The following is a 25,128-nucleotide window of genomic DNA, read 5'->3' on the forward strand; positions in this document are numbered from 1 at the left end:
TCCATCATTGCTTTTTCATTGTACAGATTGAACAGTAGGAGTGAAAGACTACATCCCTGTCTTACACCCTTTTTAATCAGTGTTTCGTTCTTGGTTGTCCTTTCTTATTATTCCATCTTGGCTCTTGTATCATTATGTTACCCCTCTTTCCTTTTGTAAACCCTCGTCGCCAGTTTTGTAATGATCTCGTCGTTACTGCTGCCGAGGCCGAGTTGCCACTGTTGTTGCGGCAGGCCGAGTTTGTGAGTTCGTGAGTTCGTGAAACGGCTTCTGGCGCAGTACACCGCTGAGACAATTTCTCCCAGTCACTATTACACAGTTATGCCCCAGGGTCAGGTAACAGGATAGGACAACGAAGGTTTTACAATACTCCAACAAATTAGTAACGAAGTCATAAATGAGTTAAAAATTGTTGGATGTGAGGTCCACCAGTTATGCAAAACAGCACCCAAACATGTTTCGGCACCACTGTGCCATCAGTGGGTTTTCGTATTTATTTATTCTGCAATTTGAACAGTTTTGTTAAATGATTATAAAATTAAGTGCATTTTAGTTCAAACAACAGATCGTTTCTTTTTGTAAATACCTTTACATTTGGTGTGCATGAATTTTCTGGATCGCTTGTGTGTTAATTACTACAGGTAGCTTGTCATGTGTAATATTATATATTATATAATATATATAATTATATAGGCCTATACAATTTAGGCGCGAAAACTTCGCGAAAATCTGAATTTCATTCTTGAAGATAGGTTAACTCCCAGCAAAAATCTTTCTCATCAACATCGTTTGGTTGCAGATGAAAAGCTACCTGTAGCTACTGATGATGGCACAGTGGTGCCGAAACATGTTTGGGTACTGAGAAAAACGCTGTTTTGCATAAGTGGCGGACCTCACATCCAACAATTTTAACTGCAAACACGGCCAATACAAGGAGCTGGAAATCAAAATGATGGATATGAGTTTAAAATGTTCACTTATCTTTGTGACTTGTTGAATAATGAAGTCTGCAACACTGCTTGTAATATAACAGAAGAAAGGCCCACAACGGCTAAGTACAAATGAGCGTAGGTAAACTTCATAGTATATAGCGAATGCAATTTACAACAACTTCCAAGAATTCACAAATCAACGTTCTCTGTCTAAGTGAGCCCTGGACGATGATCTATAACCAAGTGGGCGAGAGTTACTCTTCTATCTGCCGAGTAGGTTGTCCGTTGTCGTCCGGTCAATGGCGGATTGTAGTCGGCCGACAACTGGCCGAGGCGAAGTCGAATACTTCCTCATCAGCGCCGCTTGTGGCGCTGGTAGAACTCGCGCAAGCGGCCAGTCTCTATGGCGCTGGCAACAGCTCGCAGCTTTGCGCCTGTAGTGCTTTTGCCCTGTCTGTGTCTTGTTCGGGCTACACAGCATTTCCCTATAGCTTACTTCTATTTTTTTCTCAGAGTTTCGAACATCTTGCTCCATTTGATATTGTCGAGGTCTCTTTCTAGGTCGACAAATTCTATGGAAGTGTATTGATTTTTCTTTAGTCTTGCTTCCATTATGAACCGTGTAATGGTTCTTTATTTACGTGACCATTACGGCACTCCAACCCCAGTTCTCGATAACAGTAATATCGTACTACTTTTCTGCGAAGTAACAGACATATTTTGTGACAGACAATATTCACACTTGGTTTTATTAATGTATAGGTACTCCGATGTATCGATATATTACAGTGATATGGTTCTTGTGTCTATTCATTTCTGTGAGACTGTCATAATGTTTGACTTACTTGTAACCGTTATGGCGCGAATACGCACAGAGCGCCGGCGGTGTGGCCGAGCGGTTCTAGCCGCTACAGTCTGGAACCGCGCGACCGTTACGGTCGCAGGTTCGAATCCTGCCTCGGGCATGGATGTGTGTGATGTCCTTAGGTTAGTTAGGTTTAAGTAGTTCTGTGTTCTAGGGGACTGATGACCTCAGAAGTTTAGTCCCATAGTGCTCAGAGCCATTTGAACCATTTTGCGCACAGAGCAGTCTTTGTTTCACTTTGCAGAAGTTGTTAATTCGCTTTGTAAAAGATCAGTCAAGTCTTGTGTTTGGTTAAAGTGGAAATTAAATATATGAAGATTGATACAAAACGGTTTTCTTGATGATGTGACAATTAAGAAGTATGAGAATTTACAAGAAGTTTAATAAAAATGTGGATCGTGAACACAAAGTCAAAACTTTTTTCTACCATACCATTGTTCTGATCTGGGATTGTTTGATCATTAAGAATTTCCTGAAAAACGATTTTGTTCGGTCTTCAAATATTGCTAAAATACATATCTGGACCTTTTAGCAGTCAAAGTGGAATCACCCTAGAGTCAACGAGATGAGCGATAAGAACTTCGACGAAATCTACGAGGGAATTCATTCAAGATAAGTGCCAAAATTAATGACTTTTTTTTTACAGTGACTTCATTATTTCCATTCTGACGATACCATCCACACTTTGTTGTTGCCCGACAAAGCGAACATATGCTGCGTGAGCAACATTATTAATCTGATTTCTAACCTACTTTGCAAGTGTTGGTATTGTTAGAACCGTAACGTCAGAACTGCCCCTCTGGTACCTATATCTTTCCTAAAGCGAAAATTATCGTCATAAAACACATCCCCATTTTTTTTTCAATTCTGCTGTGTGTTATTCTTGTCAGCAACTCGGATGAGCCGTTAAGCTGATGCGCGATTATTATTCCCGCACTTGTCGTGGTTGCATCAGCGGATGACTGACCGGCCACCCTCTGTCTGCTTGTGTTACAGGCGTGCGATGAGCACGGCACACTGAGGGAGGCGCGCGCCGGCCGGCGTGGCATGTGAGGGCATGGGCTGCACGCCCAGCTCGCTGCAGCAGCGCTACCATGGGGCCGACGCCATGGACGTGAAGGCGGCCAACACCTCTCCCAGCGCAGGTCAGTCGCAGCCCGCTGCCACCACCCTTTGCAAAACTCACCTGCTTTTTTTAACTTTGTGCACGTGATTTACTTTCTTTGTCAAGCACCACAAAGTGTGTAGTAGTCAGGCCTATCACAGTTCATGCGCAGCACTAATTAAGACATAATTAATGGAAATGGAACGCCAAGGCCAGTTTTATACACTACTGGCCACTAAAATTACTACACCACGAAGATGACGTGCTACAGACGCGAAATTTAACCGAAAGGAAGATGATGCTATGATATGCAAACGATTAGCTTTTCAAAGCATTCACACGAGGTTGGCGCCGGTGGCGACACCTACAACGTGCTGACATAAGGAAAGTTTCCAACCGATTTCTCATACACAAACAGCAGCGGCGTTGCCTGGTCAGACGTTTTGATGCGTCGTGTAAGGAGGAGAAATGCGTACCATCACGTTTCCGACTTTGATAAAGGTCGGATTGTAGCTTATCGAGATTGCGGTTTATCGTATCGCGACATTGCTGCTCTCGTTGGTCGAGATCCGATGACTGTTAACAGAATATGAAATCGGCGAGTTCAGGAGGGTAATACGGAACACCGTTCTGGATCCCAACGGCCTCGCATCACTAGCAGTCGAAATGACAGGGATCTTATCCGCATGGCTCTAAACGATCGTGCAGCCACGTCTCGATCCTGAGTCAACAGGTGGGACGTAAGCAAGACGACAATCATCTGCACGAACAGTTAGACGACATTTGCAGCAGCATAGATTATCAGCTCGGAGGCCATGGCTGCGGTCACCCCTGACGCTGCATCACAGACAGGAGCGCCTGTGATGGTGTACTCAACGACGAACCTGGGTGCACGAATGGCAAAACGTCATTTTTTCGGATGAATCCAGGTTATGTTTACAGCATCACGATAGTCGCATCCGTGTTTGGCGACATCACTGTGAACGCACATTGGAAGCGTGTAATCGTCATCGCCATACTGGAGTATCACCCGCCGTGATGGTATGGGGTGCCATTGGTTACACGCCTCGGTCACCTCTTGTTCGCATAGACGGCACTTTGAACAGCGGACGTTACATTTCAGATTTGTTATGACCCGTGCTTCTACCCTTCATTCGATCCCTGCGAAACCCTACATTTCAGCAGGATAATGCACGACCGCATGTTGCAGGTCCTGTACGGGCCTTCCTGGATGCAGAAAATTTTTGACTGCGGCCCTGGCCAGCACATTCTCCAGATATCTCACCAATTGAAAACGTGTGGTCAATGGTGGCCGAGCAACTGGCTCGTCACAATATGCCAGTCACTACATATGATGAACTGGTATCGTGTTGAAGCTGTATGGGCAGCTGTACCTGCACACGCCATCCAAGCTCTGTTTTACTCAATGCCCAGGCGTATCAAGGCCGTTATTATAGCCAGAGGTGATTGTTCTGGGTACTGATTTCTCAGGATCTATGCACCCAAATTGAGTGAAAATGTAGTCACATGTTAGTTCTAGTATAATATATTTGTCCAATGAATACTCGTTTATCATCTGCATTTCTTCTTGGTGTAGCAATTTTAATGACCAGTAGTGTACTTGATGTAACACTGCATTTCCTGACACTCAGCTAATGGTTATAAGTCCGTTATTGTCTGACTTTAACTAGCCAAATACTTTGACAAGTTCTTAGGTACCGTGACATTTTGACCCTTGCAGATAGTTTCTGACTCATTAAAGTCGTTAGACAGAATATGATGGCACTGGATGATGTACTTCAGATCCGGATAGTCATCTCATACGCTGCTACACCTGCCCTTAATGCAACCTCAGAATAATTTGACATAGTTATACGTGATACCCTTAGTCTTAGGGATTGTATACATTTCATTTTGGGATTTATCTTCATACATATAGGCGGCTACCTATATTTCTCTTTTTCTTCCTTTCCTTTTTATTCAATCGATTCCACTTCGTATAATCCTGCATAATTGTGTAGGACTTATATGTAGGGAGATAGACATTTCTTGATTTACAGAGATTGAGGAACTTCTTTGTAACCATGAGTACATGAGGCAGCTGCTGGCGTTGCATTAATCCACTCAGCACAATGTGGGGTTGTCGTACATAAGGGTCCTAATGAAGTGTCTACGATGACAAGATGTCTGATTATTTAATAGTACGATTGGATTGGTTTACTTCGGGAATGCAATTGGGTTTTAAGACAAACTCTTTTATGCTTTTTATCGTTAATATTGCGGCAGCTGTTTGTTGTACCACACATAATACGACCTAGACCACACGTAAGTAACTACACTCCTGGAAATTGAAATAAGAACACCGTGAATTCATTGTCCCAGGAAGGGGAAACTTTATTGACACATTCCTGGGGTCAGATACATCACATGATCACACTGACAGAACCACAGGCACATAGACACAGGCAACAGAGCATGCACAATGTCGGCACTAGTACAGTGTATATCCACCTTTCGCAGCAATGCAGGCTGCTATTCTCCCATGGAGACGACCGTAGAGATGCTGGATGTAGTCCTGTGGAACGGCTTGCCATGCCATTTCCACCTGGCGCCTCAGTTGGACCAGCGTTCGTGCTGGACGTGCAGACCGCATGAGACGACGCTTCATCCAGTCCCAAACATGCTCAATGGGGGACAGATCCGGAGATCTTGCTGGCCAGGGTAGTTGACTTACACCTTCTAGAGCACGTTGGGTGGCACGGGATACATGCGGACGTGCATTGTCCTGTTGGAACAGCAAGTTCCCTTGCCGGTCTAGGAATGGTAGAACGATGGGTTCGATGACGGTTTGGATGTACCGTGCACTATTCAGTGTCCCCTCGACGATCACCAGTGGTGTACGGCCAGTGTAGGAGATCGCTCCCCACACCATGATGCCGGGTGTTGGCCCTGTGTGCCTCGGTCGTATGCAGTCCTGATTGTGGCGCTCACCTGCACGGCGCCAAACACGCATACGACCATCATTGGCACCAAGGCAGAAGCGACTCTCATCGCTGAAGACGACACGTCTCCATTCGTCCCTCCATTCACGCCTGTCGCGACACCACTGGAGGCGGGCTGCACGATGTTGGGGCGTGAGCGGAAGACGGCCTAACGGTGTGCGGGACCGTAGCCCAGCTTCATGGAGACGGTTGCGAATGGTCCTCGCCGGTACCCCAGGAGCAACAGTGTCCCTAATTTGCTGGGAAGTGGCGGTGCGGTCCCCTACGGCACTGCGTAGGATCCTACGGTCTTGGCGTGCATCCGTGCGTCGCTGCGGTCCGGTCCCAGGTCGACGGGCACGTGCACCTTCCGCCGACCACTGGCGACAACATCGATGTACTGTGGAGACCTCACGCCCCACGTGTTGAGCAATTCGGCGGTACGTCCACCCGGCCTCCCGCACGCCCACTATACGCCCTCGCTCAAAGTCCGTCAACTGCACATACGGTTCACGTCCACGCTGTCGCGGCATGCTACCAGTGTTAAAGACTGCGATGGAGCTCCGTATGCCACGGCAAACTGGCTGACACTGACGGCGATGGTGCACAAATGCTGCGCAGCTAGCGCCATTCGACGGCCAACACCGCGGTTCCTGGTGTGTCCACTGTGCCGTGCGTGTGATCATTGCTTGTACAGCCCTCTCGCAGTGTCCGGAGCAAGTATGGTGGGTCTGACACACCGGTGTCAATGTGTTCTTTTTTCCATTTCCAGGAGTGTATGTATTCTGACATGGTTGTCACATTTTCTTGGATTTTAATTAATTTTATTGTTATTTATATTAGTTATTTTTTATTAAAAAATTCTTTCACTGTTCCACTGGACATACGAATGTATGCAGTACATCTGATGTGTTGCATCGCCTATTACAACTGTGTGTTATGGTTTTATGAATAATAGCGTACACATATGTTCATAGATCATGTGTTATTTGAGTAAAACAGGGAAAAACCATTAACAACAGCATGACATAGGCAGAAGCATATGTGCCCTAATGTTACATATAGTTTTAATGATATACAATATATCTCTTTGAGCCACTGACATAGTTAACATGATACCTGTCAGTTGTTAACGTATGTTCTATATTTTTTATAATTTTTTTGTAATAGTACATTTCTTCTACTCATTGTACAGGGGCCTGAATATGGCATCAATGTAATGCCGAAACTGGTAGCACATAGAAGTTCATAAAATAAAATAAATTTCTACAATACATATGGCTGTTGCTAAATTTTGCATCAAGAAATATTTTCAAAGTGTTTTTTACTCAGACGACTGTTTCCAGCGCTACATTTGCTTCATCTTCAGGTCCTACTATCAATCAAATAAGTACTACCACGTATGATTGGTTTCAGTACAGGGATTACTATCGTTGAGTTGTGAAAAGAAAGACTAACAGTGAAAATAACTTAGTGTTGGTGGCTTAGTAATTATGATATGCAACTTTTTGAATTTATTACGATTTGTCGTACCATTAACTAGATTTCGAGCTAATGCACGATCTTTATCAGATGGAGGTGTCACAGGAACATTATTTAGTGAACCATGAGCAGCTGCTCTCTATGGTCGTGGTACTGGCGAAAATAACGAATATTTAAGCATAAGTTAACGAAATTTGCACGAAACCATCTTTATGGTTTAGGGTATTTGCATTGCATCTTGATAACCACAACTATCTTCCACATTTTGAATGGAATGATCCGCACAGGTTGTATAATACTTTTATTCAAAGTCACGACCGGTTTACCGTCAATTGGAAACGCTTTCTCAGGTGATAGAGATTATGTTTAACAACTCGTAGCGGAAAGATAGCTGCCTTAGAGCCACTCCCCACAATTCATCTCAAGTTATAAACAAACAGCGCGCTAAAAGCGGTAGTCCATAGTTAAAACGAAGGGGAAAGCATAGAACCGTGCCACAAGCAGGAGGATGGTTGAGCGAAAGCAGGCAAAGGCAGTACTGACCGCTTTCTTTACCAACACATTCCACGCAGCAGAGCGGTTAGTTCTGCCTTTGCCTGCTTTCGCTCAACCATCCTCCTGCGTGTGGCGCGGTTCTATGCTTTCCCCTTCGTTTTAACTATGGACTACCGCTTTTAGCGCCGTGTATGTTCATAACTTGAGATGAATTGTGGGGATTGGCTCTAAGGCAGCTATCTTTCCGTTACGAGTTGTTAAACATAATCTCTATCACCTGAGAAAGCGTTTCCAATTGACGGTAAACCAGTCATGACCTTGAATAAAAGTATTTACAACCTGTGCGGATCATTTCATTCAAAATGTGGAAGTTTGTTGTCGTTATCAAGATGCAATGCAAATACCCTAAGCCATAAAGATGGTTTCGTACAAATTTCGTTAACTTATGCCTAAATTTTCATTCTTTTCACCAGCACCACTACCATAGAGAGCAGCTGCTCATGGTTAAGTAAATAATGTTCCTGTGACACCTCCATCTGATAACGACTGTGCATTGGATCGAAAACTAGTTAATGTTACGATAAATCATAATAAATTCAAAAAGTTGCATATCATTTCTACTAAGCCGCCAACACTAAGTTATTTTCACTATTAGTCTTTTTCTTTCATGGCTCAACGATGGTAATCCCATTACTGAAACCAATCATAAGTCGTAATTTATCATTGTTTAGTTTCACTCTCATAAGAGCACTGAGAGAAGAGAAGCCATCGCAGGCTAAAATGTTAGAAACAGACGGATATAATTAATTGCCACACTCAAAATAATTGAACTCTTCATTAAATTTCTGCATCTCCACATATGACTAGTGATCCTGTGCACAGTTATAAATATTTCTGATTAAAACTTTCTTTTTAATTTGAAGCTGATTAACCTCAACTTAATTAAAATAAACTTTACTGGAAAAAAAATTAATCTCGGTGTAAACTGTCTTTCCAACAAACATTTCAAACGTAGTAACCTCAGCAAATACATCTGGCGCAACGAGTTCCGCTATATTGATGTATCTCCCGTTTTGCTAAGAAATGCCATTCGATATGGTGCTGCAACTCCGATGTTTGAACTGATGTATTAATGTGTCCACTAATCAATATTTGGGATTCAATTTCGTACCAGTGAGACGTATGGAATGCAACCTGTGTTTTGTTGGTATAATATTATTGACTACACTGTACTATGCAGAACTTATTTCTGTTGTTAAAAATTTGTTGTTAATATTTTTCCATTTCTGTTCTTCGATTTCTTCATCTGAAGTGTATGAAGGAAGATATCAGGGAAATATATTCTTAATTTTTATATCTTCTTTGAATTTAACAAAATAATCTGTTATTTTCAGAAAATGCCCCACAGCTCATTGTTCACCGCCAAGAATTACTAATAAGAATTTTTTAATTATATAACCAGCTTTGGTCCACAGACCACAATCAGGTATTATAAAATATTTACAACGTTTTAAAAGGCGATATAAATTCAAAGACGTCAAAAAATATAAAATCAATGATTCGCCATTGTTGTGAAATAGTAATATAAATTACATCGTCAGCATTAAAAATGTACCAAATTCTGCTCTCCTTCATGTTGTACTGTCAGCTTACAACGTTATGGTAGGAATCATTCTACATACTGCCGACAGTACAATGGGTAATATGTACTCTCTCTTCTCTTAACGTTCTAAGCTGACAATATAACATGGAGAGCAGTACCAGGTACATTTTTAGCGCTGACAATGTAATTTACACACATGAAAAAAAGTTTTGCATGACCTCGGTTCAGAGAGTTCTGGGGCCTGTACAGAAAATTGGAACAGAGATCAATATAAACATCGTTTCCGCTCTTTTTATTGCTCATGAAAAACACACATTGCATGTTGTAGCACCATACAGCGAGACCTTCAGAGGTGGTGGTCCAGATTTCTGGACACACCGGTACGGTAGCTCTAATACCCAGTAGCACGTTTCTTGTATTGATGCATGCCAGTATTCGTCGTGGCATACTACCCACAAGTTCATCAAGGCACTGATGGTCCAGATTGTCCCACTCCTCAAAGGCGATTCGGCGTAGATTCCTCAGAGTGGTTGGTGTCACGTCGTCCGTTAACAGCCCTTTTCAATCTATCCCAGGCATGTTCGATAGCGTTCATGTCTAGAGAACATGCTGGCCACTCTAGTCGAGCGATGTCGTTATCCTGAAAGAAGTCGTTCACAAGATGTGGACCATGGGGGCGCGAATTGTCGTTCATGAAGACGAATGCCTCGCCAATATGCTGCACATGTGGATGTGGGCGCACTATCGGTAGAAGGATGGCATTCACGTATCGTACAGCCGTTACAGAGCCTTCCGTTACCACCAGCGGCGTACGTCGGCCCCACATAATGCCACCCCTAAACAGCAGGAAAACTCCACCTTGCTGCTCTCGCTGGAACAGTGTGTCTACGGCGTTCAGCTTGACTCGAGTTGCCTCCAAACACGTCCCCGACGATTATGTGGTTGAAGGCATATGCGACACTTATCGGTGAAGAGAAGGTCATGCCAATCCTGGGAGGTCCATTCGGCACGTTTTTGGGCCTATCTGTACCGCGCTGCATGGTGTCGTGGTTGCAAAGATGGACCTCGCCGTGGACGTCGGGAGTGAAGTTGCGCAACATGCAGTCTATTGCGCACAGTTTGAGTCGTAACAAGACGTCCTGTGGCTGCACGAAAAGCATTATTCTACATGGTGGCGTTGCTGTCAGGGTTCCTTCTAGCCATAATACGTAAGTAGCTAACATCCACTGCAGTAGTAGCCCTTGGGTGGCCTGAACGAGGCATGTCATCGACAGTTCTTGTCTCTCTGTATCTCCTCGATGTCAAAACAACATCGCTTTGGTTCACTTCGAAACGCCTACACTTCCCTTGTTGAGAGTCCTCCCTGGCACAAATTAACAATGCTGACGCGATCGGACCGCGTTATTGACCGTCTAGGCGTGGTTGAACTACAGACAACACGACCCGTATACCCCCTTCCTGATGGAATGACTGGAACTGATGGGCTGTCGGACGCCATCCGTCTAATAGGCGCTGCTCATGCGTGGTTGTTTACATCTTTGGGCGGGTTTAGTGATATCTCTGAACAGTCAAAGGGACTGTGTATGTGATACAATATCCACAGTCAACGTCTATCTTCAGGAACCGGGGTGATGCAAAACTTTTTTGATGTGTGTATATTAGTATTTTTCAACAATGAAGAATCATGGATTTTATATTTTTTCCCGCCTTTGACTTTTTATCGCTTTACATGCTCTTGTAAATATCTTATAACTGACGACGTCGCTGGGTGTAGACCGAAACTGGTTTTATAATAAATCAGTTTCTATCAGTATCTCTTGGCGGCGAATCACTGCGTTTTAAAACTTATGATATGTTTTAATTTACTGGCACAAAGTTTCCAGAATGCTCTGGTTGTTTTAAATAATGAGGGGCTAATATTCTCAAGGTATTTCTGGAGTGTACCATATGTGGACCCTTGCGATACACATTATGCCAGCGAGTATAATGAAAGAACTTTGTCACTGTCTCACTAATCATACGATGGTAATTTTAGTTAAGTAATCGATACCTTGTACACTATGTGTTGAGCAAAGTCTTAACAAATTCTATTTAGCTGAAAAACATCCTCATTAACCAGTATGCCAACATCAAAATTTATCGTCTGTCTAGGTCCTCTTGCGAAACGGGAACACTGTTTTCTGTTCTCTTCTTGCTGCCCTTTCCCGGTCTGTCTTGATGAAGTTACCACAAAACAAGGTTATTTCTTTGGAACAAATTATCGACGGCTGACGAGTTAAGCAAAGCAATCAAGCCGAGGGCAGCCGGCCTGTTCCCAGAGGGACAGTTCAAAGATCCACGCGGCTTTTAGGACAGATACATCAGAAGGCAAGAATTATTTGTGACGGTGTTATGTGCTGAACTTGATCCTATACTTATTTCGTATTATTTTCCACCAAAAATTTATTATTATAAGAAGCACTACTCAAATTTGTTTCGTAATTAATTCATGACTGATTTCCTTATTTTACTTTCACTATACTATCACGCTTTCTTCATTATCAGAAAACTAAACTTGGTTTTCCTTGTAGGTTACATTTTTATATATTCTTAACTGCATATTTACTACCCCCAGTTGTGTCTATAACTACTTTATATGTAACCTAAGTCTATCTTTACGATACGAGTTGACATCAAGAAATGCGCGAAATCGTTCTATTTCACAGGTTACATCTGTTCACAGCTGCTGTGGTAGTAGCATAGTTGTAGCTATTTTGATATACTCTGAAGACGCAAAACATTATCCCCACTGCCCTCCTGAAAACTGGCATTTCCGGCACGCCACGCAGGAAGAAGTGTGTTTTATAGAAAAAATTCCCCATTAAAAGAAAACAACAATATTCAAACACTCACACAATCAATTTAACCTTCCTACCACCTGCCCTTTTGATTTTACTTAGAACCAATGGAGGTCATAAAGTTCTCAAGTAATTTATACTGGATTTAATGGGAATATTTTAATGTAATAACATAAAAACATGCTGTCGTGTACCGAAACAGTTTCCGTACCCTTGCGTGGCGGAATCAGGACGATAATGGCATTGTAGAATTTAACTTGCTTTGTTCTCAACCTTTATAAAGGAGATGAGAGCGAGAAAGTCTCCTTGGTTCCTTGGTTGGGAGGGGAGGGCGGGGGGGTTAGGTTACAGAAGATAGTTAACTTTTGTGAAGTTGGTAGGAACTGTTTGCTAAAGTAGCAAGCTATTACTCTTTCTTTAACCAATTTATTAATCTATCAAAAACAGTTATTTAATGAAGTATCGGACCAAAACCCCTTACCAGAATGTCAGATGCTTTCAGTAATTACTACGAAGGATCTCTGTTAGAGAAGAGTGCTTCACTCGATCTGCTAACTACCGGACACTTGGCCTAACTAATCACTCACCAATGATGTGAACTACGTCACTGGTACTCACAGACCACTTTGCCTACCGTGCAAGAGACAAGTTCCAATCAGTAGTTTCTTCCTGCTATTCGCTGCAATTTCACTGTTCTGACCCTTTCAGGCAGGAACAGGCAGTCTCTGTTTAGCAATATTCCAATGAATATTGTACGTCCACCAGAGACTATCACCCTCTTCTCGCAGTTGAAGTTTTTACTGCTCCATCGGGTGCTGCTACGGATCGTCACTGCCCTCAGAATGTTCTGCAACGAAATGAAATGAAATGAAATATCATGTGGCTAGGGCCTCCCGTCGGGTAGACCGGTCGCCAACGCCAGTTCGGTAGTTTGCGCGTCGATGATGATGATGATGATGATGATTACAACCCAACACTCAATCCCTGAGCGGAGAAAATCTCCTACCCAGCCGGGAGTCGAACCCGAGCCCGTTTCCACGGCATCCCGTCGCGCTGACCACTCATCTAACGAGGCGGGCTCTGCAGTGAAACTGAGTTGTGCCTCTACTCACTGCTACCTGATTCTTTTATATTGTTCTTAATTGACTCTGATTACATACGGGCCTCTTCAGTCTCTTTCCGTTGGATCATTCCCTCGACGTGTGATCGCCTCAATATTTGATTATCTCTCTAAGTCGTACACGGGATTTTTCCATTATGCGCTTTGTCAAGTTTCCTATTATTCCGCTGACACCAACGCTCTGCGCCGTTCGAGACGCATCGGGTGTACTACTTGCTGGCGTGTTTCACCTGTCCTGAGGAAGCAAAGCCGACTGTGTTGAACTGCAATCTTGCATGTCAGTTTGTTCGCACAGCATCATCGTATGTCAAATTTTATTAAATGTATGGCACGAAATTTATTTTCCTATTTTTTTTCATCTAATATTCTATGAATGAAGCATATTATATTGATAATAATTTTACATTTGTTTGGTATCGAGATGAAAATAGTGTTTCTTTACTCTCCTGTAAAACTGAATTTCTTGATGTACGAGGTTTCTGTTCAACACCATATATAGCGTCCAGCTGCTTTGGAAAGAATTATCTGCTCCCGATATCCTGTTTGGCTTCCTCTGTCATGCACACCGGCCATCTTGCATACGACACCCAGCTCATTTAGCTCATTATGATCTGACATGTAATAAAATTTATTAAACTTTTGTCAGTATATTACAGCTGTTTAACGGAACTGTCATTCTATTTTCGTAAATGTTACATTCACAAAAGAAAAAGAAAATTAAGCTGGTATCATACTGACGCCAGTGGTACTAAGTGCAAAAACCATTAATAAACGATAATATTCTGCAGATATAAAAATGAACAAAACGTTATTGTATGCAAGTGACTCAGAGCGAGAAAGTCATCTATCTTGCAAATGATAGGTTTGAAAACAAGGAAGATATGTATTGCGAAAGCCATATTGACCACAGTGGAAATAGATTAAGACAACATATGATTTTTAACATTTAAAATGATATATCTCCTTAACTTCCTCAGCAATTACAAAATGCAACTACAGTACCTTATGATAAGGCACTATAGTAAAATAATACCCGTAAAACCACTAATTTATAAATCTCCACCGGCCGGATAGGCCGAGCGGTTCTAGGCGCTACAGTCTGGAACCGCGTGACCACTACGGTCGCAGGTTCGAATCCTGCCTCGGGTCATGGATGCGTGTGATGTCCTTCGGTTAATTAGGTTTAAGTAGTTCTAAGTTTTAGGGGACTGATGACCTCAGATGTTGAGTCCCATAGTGCTCAGAGCCATTTGAACCATTTTTTTATAAAACTCTCATTATCGATGCATGGAAAGTACTACTGTGACGTTAATGACATTAGGACTCAATAAAATAAATTAAACATATTTCTTTTACATAGAAACAACCATCCACATTTATCGACATCGTTAATAAAAATTATACAATAGCAAGACTTGTTCCATAACTGAGCTACGATTAAAGACAAAAAACCATCTGAAGGCAGCCACTTGCCTTAGGCCAGCCACACTAACGGTTTGCTGAATCATGACCACAGGATTTCCAGGATTTCCGGACAATGTTCAGGACCACCAATCAGTTCTACGTATTCAACGACATATGATATACTGCGAAGTATGGATGAAAGGCGGCAGTAAGATTCCATATTTCTAGAGTTCCGGAAAGCGTTTGACGTGGTGTCTCATTGCAGGCTGTTAACGAAGGTACGATCATATCACAGATATGTGAATGGCTAGTAGACTTTTAAGTTGCAAAACCCAGTACGTTGCCCTTGACGGCGAATGTTCATCACACACAAGAGTATCGTTAGGAATGACCCAGTAAAGTTTGGTAGGACCGCTGTCGTCCTCTGTAATTTTTTTTTTTGTCATTAGTCTACTGACTGGTTTGATGCGGCCCGCCACGAATTCCTTTCCTGTGCTAACCTCTTCATCTCAGAGTAGCACTTGCAACCTACGTCCTCAATTATTTGCTTGACATATTCCAATCTCTGTCTTCCTCTACAGTTCTTTGCCCTCTACAGCTCCCTCTAGTACCATGGAAGTCATTCTCTCATGTTTTAGCAGATATCCTATCATCCTGTCCCTTCTCCTTATCAGTGTTTTCCACATATTCCTTTCCTCTCCGATTCTGCGTAGAACCTCCTCATTCCTTACCTCATCAGTCCACCTGATTTTCAACATTCGTCTATAGCACCACATCTCAAATGCTTCGATTCTCTTCTGTTCCGGTTTTCCCACAGTCCATGTTTCACTACCATACAATGCTGTTCTCCAGACGTACATCCTCAGAAATTTCTTCCTCAAATTATGGCCGGTATTTGATATTAGTAGACTTCTCTTGGCCAGAAATGCCTTTTTTGCCATAGCGAGTCTGCTTTTGATGTCCTCCTTGCTCCGTCCGTCATTGGTTATTTTACTGCCTAGGTAGCAGAATTCCTTAAGTTCATTGACTTCGTGACCATCAATCCTCATGTTAAGTGTCTCGCTGTTCTCATTTCTACTACTTCTCATTACCTTCGTCTTTCTCCGATTTACCCTCAAACCATACTGTGTACTCATTAGACTGTTCATTCCGTTCAGCATATCATTTAATTCTTCTTCACTTTCACTCAGGATAGCAATGTCATCAGCGAATCGTATCATTGATATCCTTTCACCTTGTATTTTAATTCCACTCCCGAACCTTTCTTTTATTTCCATCATTGCTTCCTCGATGTACAGATTGAAGAGTAGGGGCGAAAGGCTACATTCTTGTCTTACACCCTTCTTAATACGAGCACTTCGTTCTTGATCGTCCACTCTTATTATTCCCTCTTGGTTGTTGTACATATTGTATATGACCCGTCTCTCCCTATAGCTTACCCCTACTTTTTTCAGAATCTCGAACAGCTTGCACCATTTTATATTGTCGAACGCTTTTTTCAGGTCGACAAATCCTATGAAAGTGTCTTGATATTTCTTTAGCCTTGCTTCCATTATTAGCTGTAACGTCAGAATTGCCTCTCTCGTCCCTTTACTTTTCCTAAAGCCAAACTGATCGTCACCTAGCGCATTCTCAATTTTCTTTTCCATTCTTCTGTATATTAATCTTGTAAGCAGCTTCGATGCATGAGCTGTTAAGCTGATTTTGCGATAATTCTCGCACTTGTCAGCTCTTGCCGTCTTCGGAATTGTGTGGATGATGCTTTTCCGAAAGTCAGATGGTATATCGCCACTCATATATTCTACACATCAACGTGAATAATCGTTTTGTTGCCACTTCCCCCAATGATTTTAGAAATTCTGATGGAATGTTATCTATCCCTTCTGCCTTATTTGACCGTAAGTCCTCCAAAGCTCTTTTAAATTCCGATTCTAATACTGGATCCCCTATCTCTTCTAAATCGACTCCTGTTTCTTCTTCTATCACATCAGACAAATCTTAACCCTCATAGAGGCTTTCAATGTATTCTTTCCACCTATCTGCTCTCTCCTCTGCATTTAACAGTGGAATTCCCGTTGCACTCTTATTGTTACCACCGTTGCTTTTAATGTCTCCAAAGGTTGTTTTGACTTTCCTGTATGCTGAGTCTGTCCTTTCGGCAATCATATCTTTTTCGATGTCTTCACATTTTTCCTGCAGCCATTTCGTCTTAGCTCCCCTGCACTTCCTATTTATTTCATTCCTCAGCGACTTGTATTTCTGTATTCCTGATTTTCCCGGAACATGTTTGTACTTCCTCCTTTCATCAATCAACTGAAGTATTTTTTCTGTTACCTATGGTTTCTTCTCAGCTACCTTCTTTGTACCTATGTTTTCCTTCCCAACTTCTGTGATGGCCCTTTTTAGTGATGTCCATTCCTCTTCAACTGTACTGCCTACTGCGCTATTCCTTATGCTGTATCTATAGCGTTAGAGAACTTCAAACGTATCTCGTCATTCCTTAGTACTTCCGTATCCAACTTCTTTGCGTATTGATTCTTCCTGACTAATGTCTTGAACTTCAGCCTACTCTTCATCACTACTATATTCTGATCTGAGCCTATATCTGCTCCTGGGTATGCCTTACAGTCCAGTATCTGATTTCGGAATCTCTGTCTGACCATGATGTAATCTAATTGAAATCTTTCCGTATCTCCCGGCCTTTTCCAAGTATATCTCCCGCTCTTGTGATTCTTGAACAGGGTATTCGCTATTACTAGCTGAAACTTGTTATAGAACTCAATTAGTCTTTCTCCTCTTTCATTCCTTGTCCCAAGCCCATATTCTCCTGTAACCTTTTCTTCTACTCCTTCCCCTACAACTGCATTCCAGTCGCCCATGACTGTTAGATTTTCGTCCCCCTTTACATACTGCATTACCCTTTCAATATCCTCATACACTTTCTCTATCTGTTCATCTTCAGCTTGCGACGTCGGCATGTATACCTGAACTATCGTTGTCGGTGTTGGTCTGCTGTCGATTCTGATTAGAACAACCCCGTCACTGAACTGTTCACAGTAACACACCCTCTGCCCTACCTTCCTATTCGTAACGAATCCTACACCTGTTATACCATTTTCTGCTGCTGTTGATATTACCCGATACTCATCTGGCCAGAAATCCTTGTCTTCCTTCAACTTCACTTCACTGACCCCCACTATATCTAGATTGAGCCTTTGCATTTCCCTTTTCAGATTTTCTAGTTTCCCTACCACGTTCAAGCTTCTGACATTCCACGCCCCGACTCGTAGAACGTTATCCTTTCGTTGATTATTTAATCTTTTTCTCATGGTAACCTCCCCCTTGGCAGTCCCCTCCCGGAGATTCGAATGGTGGACTATTCCGTAAATTTTTGCCAATGAAGAGATCATCATGACACTTCTTCAAATACAGGCCACATGTCCAGTGGATACACGTTACGTGTCTTTAATGCAGTGGTTTCCATTGCCTTCTGCATCCTCATGTCGTTGATCATTGCTGATTCTTCCGCCTTTAGGGGCAATTTCCCACCCCTAGGATAAGAGAGTGCCCTGAACCTCTATCCGCTCCTCCGCCCTCTTTGACAAGGCCGTTGGCAGAATAAGGCTGACTTCTTATGCCGGAAGTCTTCGGCCGCCAATGCTGATTATTTATCAAAATTTAGGCATTGGTGGGTATCGAGGCCGGGACCGAAGACGTTTTGATTATGAATCAAAGACGCCACCCCTAGACCACGGGTATACCACTCTGTATACGTAAATGATATGGTGGACAGGGTGGGCAGCAGTCGGTGGTTGTTTGCTATGATGCTGTGGTGAACGGTAAGGTGTCGAAGTTGAGCGACTGTAGGAGGATACATGATGACTTAGACAGAATTTGTATTTTTCTACATTTAGATCTAGCTGCCAATCATCACACAACCTAGATATTTTTCCTACTCATCCGCATTAACTTGCATTTTTCTACATTTAGATCTAGCTACCAATCATCACACAACCTAGAAATTTTGTGTGGTGAATGGTAGCTAGCTCTAAATGTAGAAAAATGCAAGTTAATGCGGATGAGTAGGAAAAATTGCCGTAATGTTCGGATACAGCATTGGTAGTCTCCTGCTCGACGCAGTCACATCTTTTAAATATCTGGGCGTAACGTTGCGAAACGATACGAAATGGAACAAGTATGGGAGTACTGTGGTAGGGAAGGTGAGTGGTCGACTTCGGTTTATTGGGAGAATTTTACCACAGTGTGGTTCATCTATAAAGGAACCGCATATACGACGCTAGTGTGACTTACGAAGTGCGATAGTGAAGTAATGAGACTGATGTGAAAAAAAATGTTGCGAAAGTTTTAGTCAAGCTTAGTGTTCTCTTTCAAAGCAGTTCCCTTCTGATTGCACACACTTTTTCCAGCTCTTCTGTCATTGATGGGAACATTTCTGGAACTCATCTTCTGTAATATCCTCCAAGACTCTCGTCACAGCTTTTTGGACAACTTGTGTTGTTTGAAAATTGTGTCCCTTGACCGCCGTTTTGACTCTTGGAAATAGAAAAAAGTCGCACGGAGAGATCTGGTGAATAAGGTGTCTGTGGTAGTACTGAAATTTGTTTTGAGGTTACAAATTGCTGTACTAACAGAGCAGTATTGGAGATTTTTGGGGATCATTTTTGCACAAATCGTTCTCATACCGAGATCTTCAGTTATTATTAGACGAACCGTTTCTCGATTGATGTTCAGTTTTTCTCCAAACATTTTCACGGATAATCTTAGACCAGATCGTATGAGTTCACCCACCCTGGCCAAGTTGACATCCGTCCTTGAGGTTGATGGTCGTCCACTGCGATCTTCAACATTAGTTCTGCCTTCACTAAACATTTTGTGCTAGCGAACTTGAGCTCTTGGCATAACCTCCTCTCCAAAAGCCTTCTGAAGCTTACCATAACTTGTCGTCGCGTTTTTACTCAATTTAACGCAAAAAGAAATGGCATACCGTTGCGCAATATTATGCAGTTCCATTTCCATGACGAGAGACACAAACACGTTCCAGCACAACTCACGACTGAGCAGTTGCATCGATGTGCTGCTTGGACTAGAAGCAGCTTATAGACCAAGGTCAAATAAATTGTGCCTACCCAAGCCTGGAGGGTTGCCGCATCTTGCAAAGAAAATAAGTCTCATTACTTTATCGTCCTACCTCGATTTCTTCATGGCTGCTAGAGTTTTCGGGATCCTTACCAGGTCAGATAAAAAGAAGACATCGAACCAATTCAGAGGCGGCTGCTAGATTTGTTACCAGAAGATTCAACGAACACGTAAGGGTTACAACGATGCCCCGTGAACTCATTCGAATCGCAGGACGGATGGCGATGTTCTTTCCGGGGAACGCTGTTGAGAGAATTTAGAGAACCGGTATTTGAAACTGACTGCAGAACGATTCTACCGCCGCCAACATATATTGCGCGAAAGGACCACGAAGATAAGATACGAGACATTAGGGCTCATGAGGCATATAGATATTCGTTTTTCCCTCACACTATTTGTGAGTGGAACAGGAGATGAAATGCCTAGTAGAGGTACAGGGTACCCTCCGCAACGCTCCATATGGTGGTTCGCGGAGTACCTATGTAGATGTAGCTGGAGGCACACCAGGGATCAAAACCCCAAGGAGGCGACCATTAGCACATTAAATCACTCCATGGTAGTCGCCGCTTGCTTGTTACACTTTCCTCAACATGCACCGTGCCGTGAACGCTGCCCAGTGAGAAAATTATTGTGCTATGGATGACATACACCTGCGCTTCCGTGGGGCCTGTGTTAGTAGTAGAGGGCTCCATGAGAGCTGTGGACTATGTGAATGTTTTTTCGGATCACTTGCATCCCTTCATGTTTGATATCTTCGACAAAGACAGTGGCATCTTTCGGCGTGGTAACAGACAATGTCACAAAGCCAGGATTGTGTTACACTGGTTGAGAGGGAGGAGGGGGGCTGGTAGTGAACATACGTTGATGCATTGGTTGCAATATCGTGTCCGTTCTCAGTCCGGTGGGTCACATTGGAGACGCTATCGAACGCCAGCTCAGTACTTGCCAACCGCCGGCCCGTAAAACCATCGGCCCGTAATTTACGGGTACGGTGTGGTCTGTGCGCAGACATCAAGGTGCCACATATCTGTGGTAACCAACCAAGGACTTGTCGCAACCATGCTGCTGTACTGCGTTCTAAAGGTGGACCTACACTCTACTAAGCAGGTCACAGAGCTTTTTCCCACATTGGGTGCAGACTTTACTATTAGCTGTTGCCTGGTTACAAGTGGGTTGTTATACTCTGAAATTTTTAACTATGCAATTAGACTCCTGATACTACGGCAATGGCATATTTCGGCGTGTTACATAACTTGGTTGCCTTCAGACCTTGTGCAGACGGTCAGCGGGACAGTCTCTTGCAGAACTGGGAGAGTCTAAACGAATGTATTTGATAACAGACAGACTGTAGATGCACGACGTTTGAAATGCTTCATTTCCGAGGTCGTGCAGCAATCTGTCAAGGGTACACCGTGAGTATCTCGAGTATGGCCGTTCCCCGCAGTCAGTTAACCATTAGTAATCGCGTATTGTACGAAGAGATAAACTGACCACACTGCAAAAAATCACTTTCCAATTCAGTACAGACCAATAACAGTAACCGTTAAACAACCACAGTATCCATAATCAGCTCCTGGCCCCGCTCTGTCTCTGCTTACCGCACGTCATTACGTTTGGAATTATTTGAAGTGGCCACTACTGACTGTGTAAGTTGGTTCACATTTGTGACAGGACAAGAGTACATCGGAACCCACATCATTCGTTGTGGCGGTATTTTATCTCCATCTCTATCATCTACCGTAATAAGGTAGCGACAGGAAGGGTTTCGGGCTTCCCTTTAAATTAATCATGTAGTTCTGCTCATAACCATGCATATCCTAGGCCGCTGCAGGACAAAGGCACAAGAAAAGGAAAGTGCCGTCAATGCGAAGAAGAGGTGACCGATACGTGTAACCAATGGCACCCCATACCATCACGCCGGGTGATACGCCAGTATGGCGATGACGAATACACGTTTCCAATGTGCGCTCACCGCGATGATGTCAAACACGAATGCGATCATCATGATGCTGTAAACAGAACCTAGATTCATCCGAAGACACTGTCTGATACCGCTCCTGTCCCCATTGACGTCGTGCCATACTCCATTTCCATCTAGCATGTTTTCGCAAAGGCAGACGGGGAAGTGGACGACGCGCACTAACCCATGCCGTAATAAAGGGTGATGGAGCGTCACCCCTGATAGTGTACGATGTGTTACAGTGTTCCACTGTTGCGCCAGGGCCGAGGAGGAAGTAGATCTATCCTGCAATGCCATTGAAATGAAGTGTCGATCTTCTCGGACGGTGGTCTGGTGCGACCTGACCCATCTCATGGGGTTCTACGACCTTCCGTGGACCGTTCTGCACACACCCGTAGCACTGCCGAAACACTTCGTCCCACACGAGCAGCAATTTCCCGGATGAAAGCATCACATTCTCTCGTGCCAATAATGCTCACTGATTTGACGATATGGTTCGTGAATACGTCTCAGAGGCATCCTGCACGTCTGCTCAAATCATACTGATCCATTACCTTCGATTTACAGTGACAACGAGAGCCGCAGGTACATGTTACCGGAAGGTGGCGTTGCACCGCGATATCAGTGATGACCTTGAATCCGCGAGTCCACATACACTCCTGGAAATTGAAATAAGAACACCGTGAATTCATTGTCCCAGGAAGGGGAAACTTTATTGACACATTCCTGGGGTCAGATACATCACATGATCACACTGACAGAACCACAGGCACATAGACACAGGCAACAGAGCATGCACAATGTCGGCACTAGTACAGTGTATATCCACCTTTCGCAGCAATGCAGGCTGCTATTCTCCCATGGAGACGATCGTAGAGATGCTGGATGTAGTCCTGTGGAACGGCTTGCCATGCCATTTCCACCTGGCGCCTCAGTTGGACCAGCGTTCGTGCTGGACGTGCAGACCGCGTGAGACGACGCTTCATCCAGTCCCAAACATGCTCAATGGGGGACAGATCCGGAGATCTTGCTGGCCAGGGTAGTTGACTTACACCTTCTAGAGCACGTTGGGTGGCACGGGATACATGCGGACGTGTATTGTCCTGTTGGAACAGCAAGTTCCCTTGCCGGTCTAGGAATGGTAGAACGATGGGTTCGATGACGGTTTGGATGTACCGTGCACTATTCAGTGTCCCCTCGACGATCACCAGTGGTGTACGGCCAGTGTAGGAGATCGCTCCCCACACCATGATGCCGGGTGTTGGCCCTGTGTGCCTCGGTCGTATGCACTCCTGATTGTGGCGCTCACCTGCACGGCGCCAAACAAGCATACGACCATCATTGGCACCAAGGCAGAAGCGACTCTCATCGCTGAAGACGACACGTCTCCATTCGTCCCTCCATTCACGCCTGTCGCGACACCACTGGAGGCGGGCTGCACGATGTTGGGGCGTGAGCGGAAGACGGCCTAACGGTGTGCGGGACCGTAGCCCAGCTTCATGGAGACGGTTGCGAATGGTCCTCGCCGATACCCCAGGAGCAACAGTGTCCCTAATTTGCTGGGAAGTGGCGGTGCGGTCCCCTACGGCACTGCGTAGGATCCTACGGTCTTGGCGTGCATCCGTGCGTCGCTGCGGTCCGGTCCCAGGTCGACGGGCACGTGCACCTTCCGCCGACCACTGGCGACAACATCGATGTACTGTGGAGACCTCACGCCCCACGTGTTGAGCAATTCGGCGGTACGTCCACCCGGCCTCCCGCACGCCCACTATACGCCCTCGCTCAAAGTCCGTCAACTGCACATACGGTTCACGTCCACGCTGTCGCGGCATGCTACCAGTGTTAAAGACTGCGATGGAGCTCCGTATGCCACGGCAAACTGGCTGACACTGACGGCGGCGGTGCATAAATGCTGCGCAGCTAGCGCCATTCGACGGCCAACACCGCGGTTCCTGGTGTGTCCGCTGTGCCGTGCGTGTGATCATTGCTTGTACAGCCCTCTCGCAGTGTCCGGAGCAAGTATGGTGGGTCTGACACACCGGTGTCAATGTGTTCTTTTTTCCATTTCCAGAAGTGTAGTTCAAATGCTAATCATTTCTGCAGAACATAATAATGTACATGTCCTGTGAATCGGAACGTCCTGTCTCTAGTTGTTCGAGGTGGTCTGTTTTCTCTGAAAATCAGTGTAATTATCATTTATACGGTTTCTTACCCCACTTACTTTTGTTTCTGCGAAACTACCTACACAGCAGTGAAAAATTCTACCATATGCAGTCACCAAAATCTAGAGTGCTAAAGCAGCAACAATCTGCAAAATCACTGTATTACGGTTGTGTCCCGCTGTGGAAACAGTTCAGCATCGCTTCCTCGTGCCGCTGTTGCACTGCAGTCAGTGATTTCACACACGAGTTGCACATCCACAGACTCATCAGTAAACCTATTTATAGTGCAGCGTATCGCTGCAGTCGTACGTCAAACACTGCAGAAAATAGAAACCCGAGGTGGAACCGAACATTACCGAACGCATACTTGAAGGCAATTCCAAAGTGGACATTATTGTTGTCAACAGAAAATATTGCCAGTGAAAGAAACGAGTTACGAGAAAAGACACACAGGGCTCGAGGTCGACATTTGCACTGTTGTGCAGCTATTTCCGGCGCAATGGAAAACAATGGTGCAAATGGCTCTGAGCACTATGGGACTTAACATCTGACGTCATCAGCCCCCTAGAACTGAGAACTTCTTAAACCGAACTAACATAAGGACATCACACACATCCTGCCCGAGGCAGGATTCGAACCTGCGACTGTAGATGTAGAGCAGTTCCAGACTGAAGCGCCTAGAACCGCTCGGCCACTCCGCCCGGCGGTGCAATGCAAATACAAAGAGAAATGGCCGTTAGAAATCAAACGAAATACCATCACCTCACTAGCCACAAGAGACCACCGGACGCTACACCAAAATGCTCGGAAAATATTCCCGAACAACCTCCGAAATTTTGTAGGTGGAGCCCCTTATCACCCTGTATACGCAGAATCTACCTTCCCGGGCAACTTCATAAATTCCAGAGATGCATTAAGATAATTCCTATTCTTGTGAACAGAGTAATGATCTTTGCTGAAGGTAAAACGTTAGCTGTTACGTTAGTGCAAGTGGCCAGTGCTAAAGACCAACAGTTTTTCTTTGG

The 25,128-nt window shown here is 44.1% G+C and overlaps 1 protein-coding gene across 1 annotated transcript in view; it reads left to right on the plus strand.

Moving 5' to 3' along the window:
- Window positions 1-2,793: 2,793 nt before the first annotated feature.
- LOC126191056 (high affinity cAMP-specific and IBMX-insensitive 3',5'-cyclic phosphodiesterase 8A) overlaps window positions 2,794-25,128 on the plus strand; it is a 1,161,190-nt gene continuing 1,138,855 nt past the window's right edge. The window contains exon 1 of the mRNA XM_049931769.1: window positions 2,794-2,942. Coding sequence (XP_049787726.1) covers window positions 2,855-2,942 — 88 coding nt within the window. The 5' untranslated portion in view covers window positions 2,794-2,854. The remainder of the gene's footprint in view (window positions 2,943-25,128) is intronic.

The sequence above is a fragment of the Schistocerca cancellata genome, chromosome 6 (assembly GCF_023864275.1).
Source record: "Schistocerca cancellata isolate TAMUIC-IGC-003103 chromosome 6, iqSchCanc2.1, whole genome shotgun sequence".
NCBI lineage: Eukaryota > Metazoa > Arthropoda > Insecta > Orthoptera > Acrididae > Schistocerca > Schistocerca cancellata.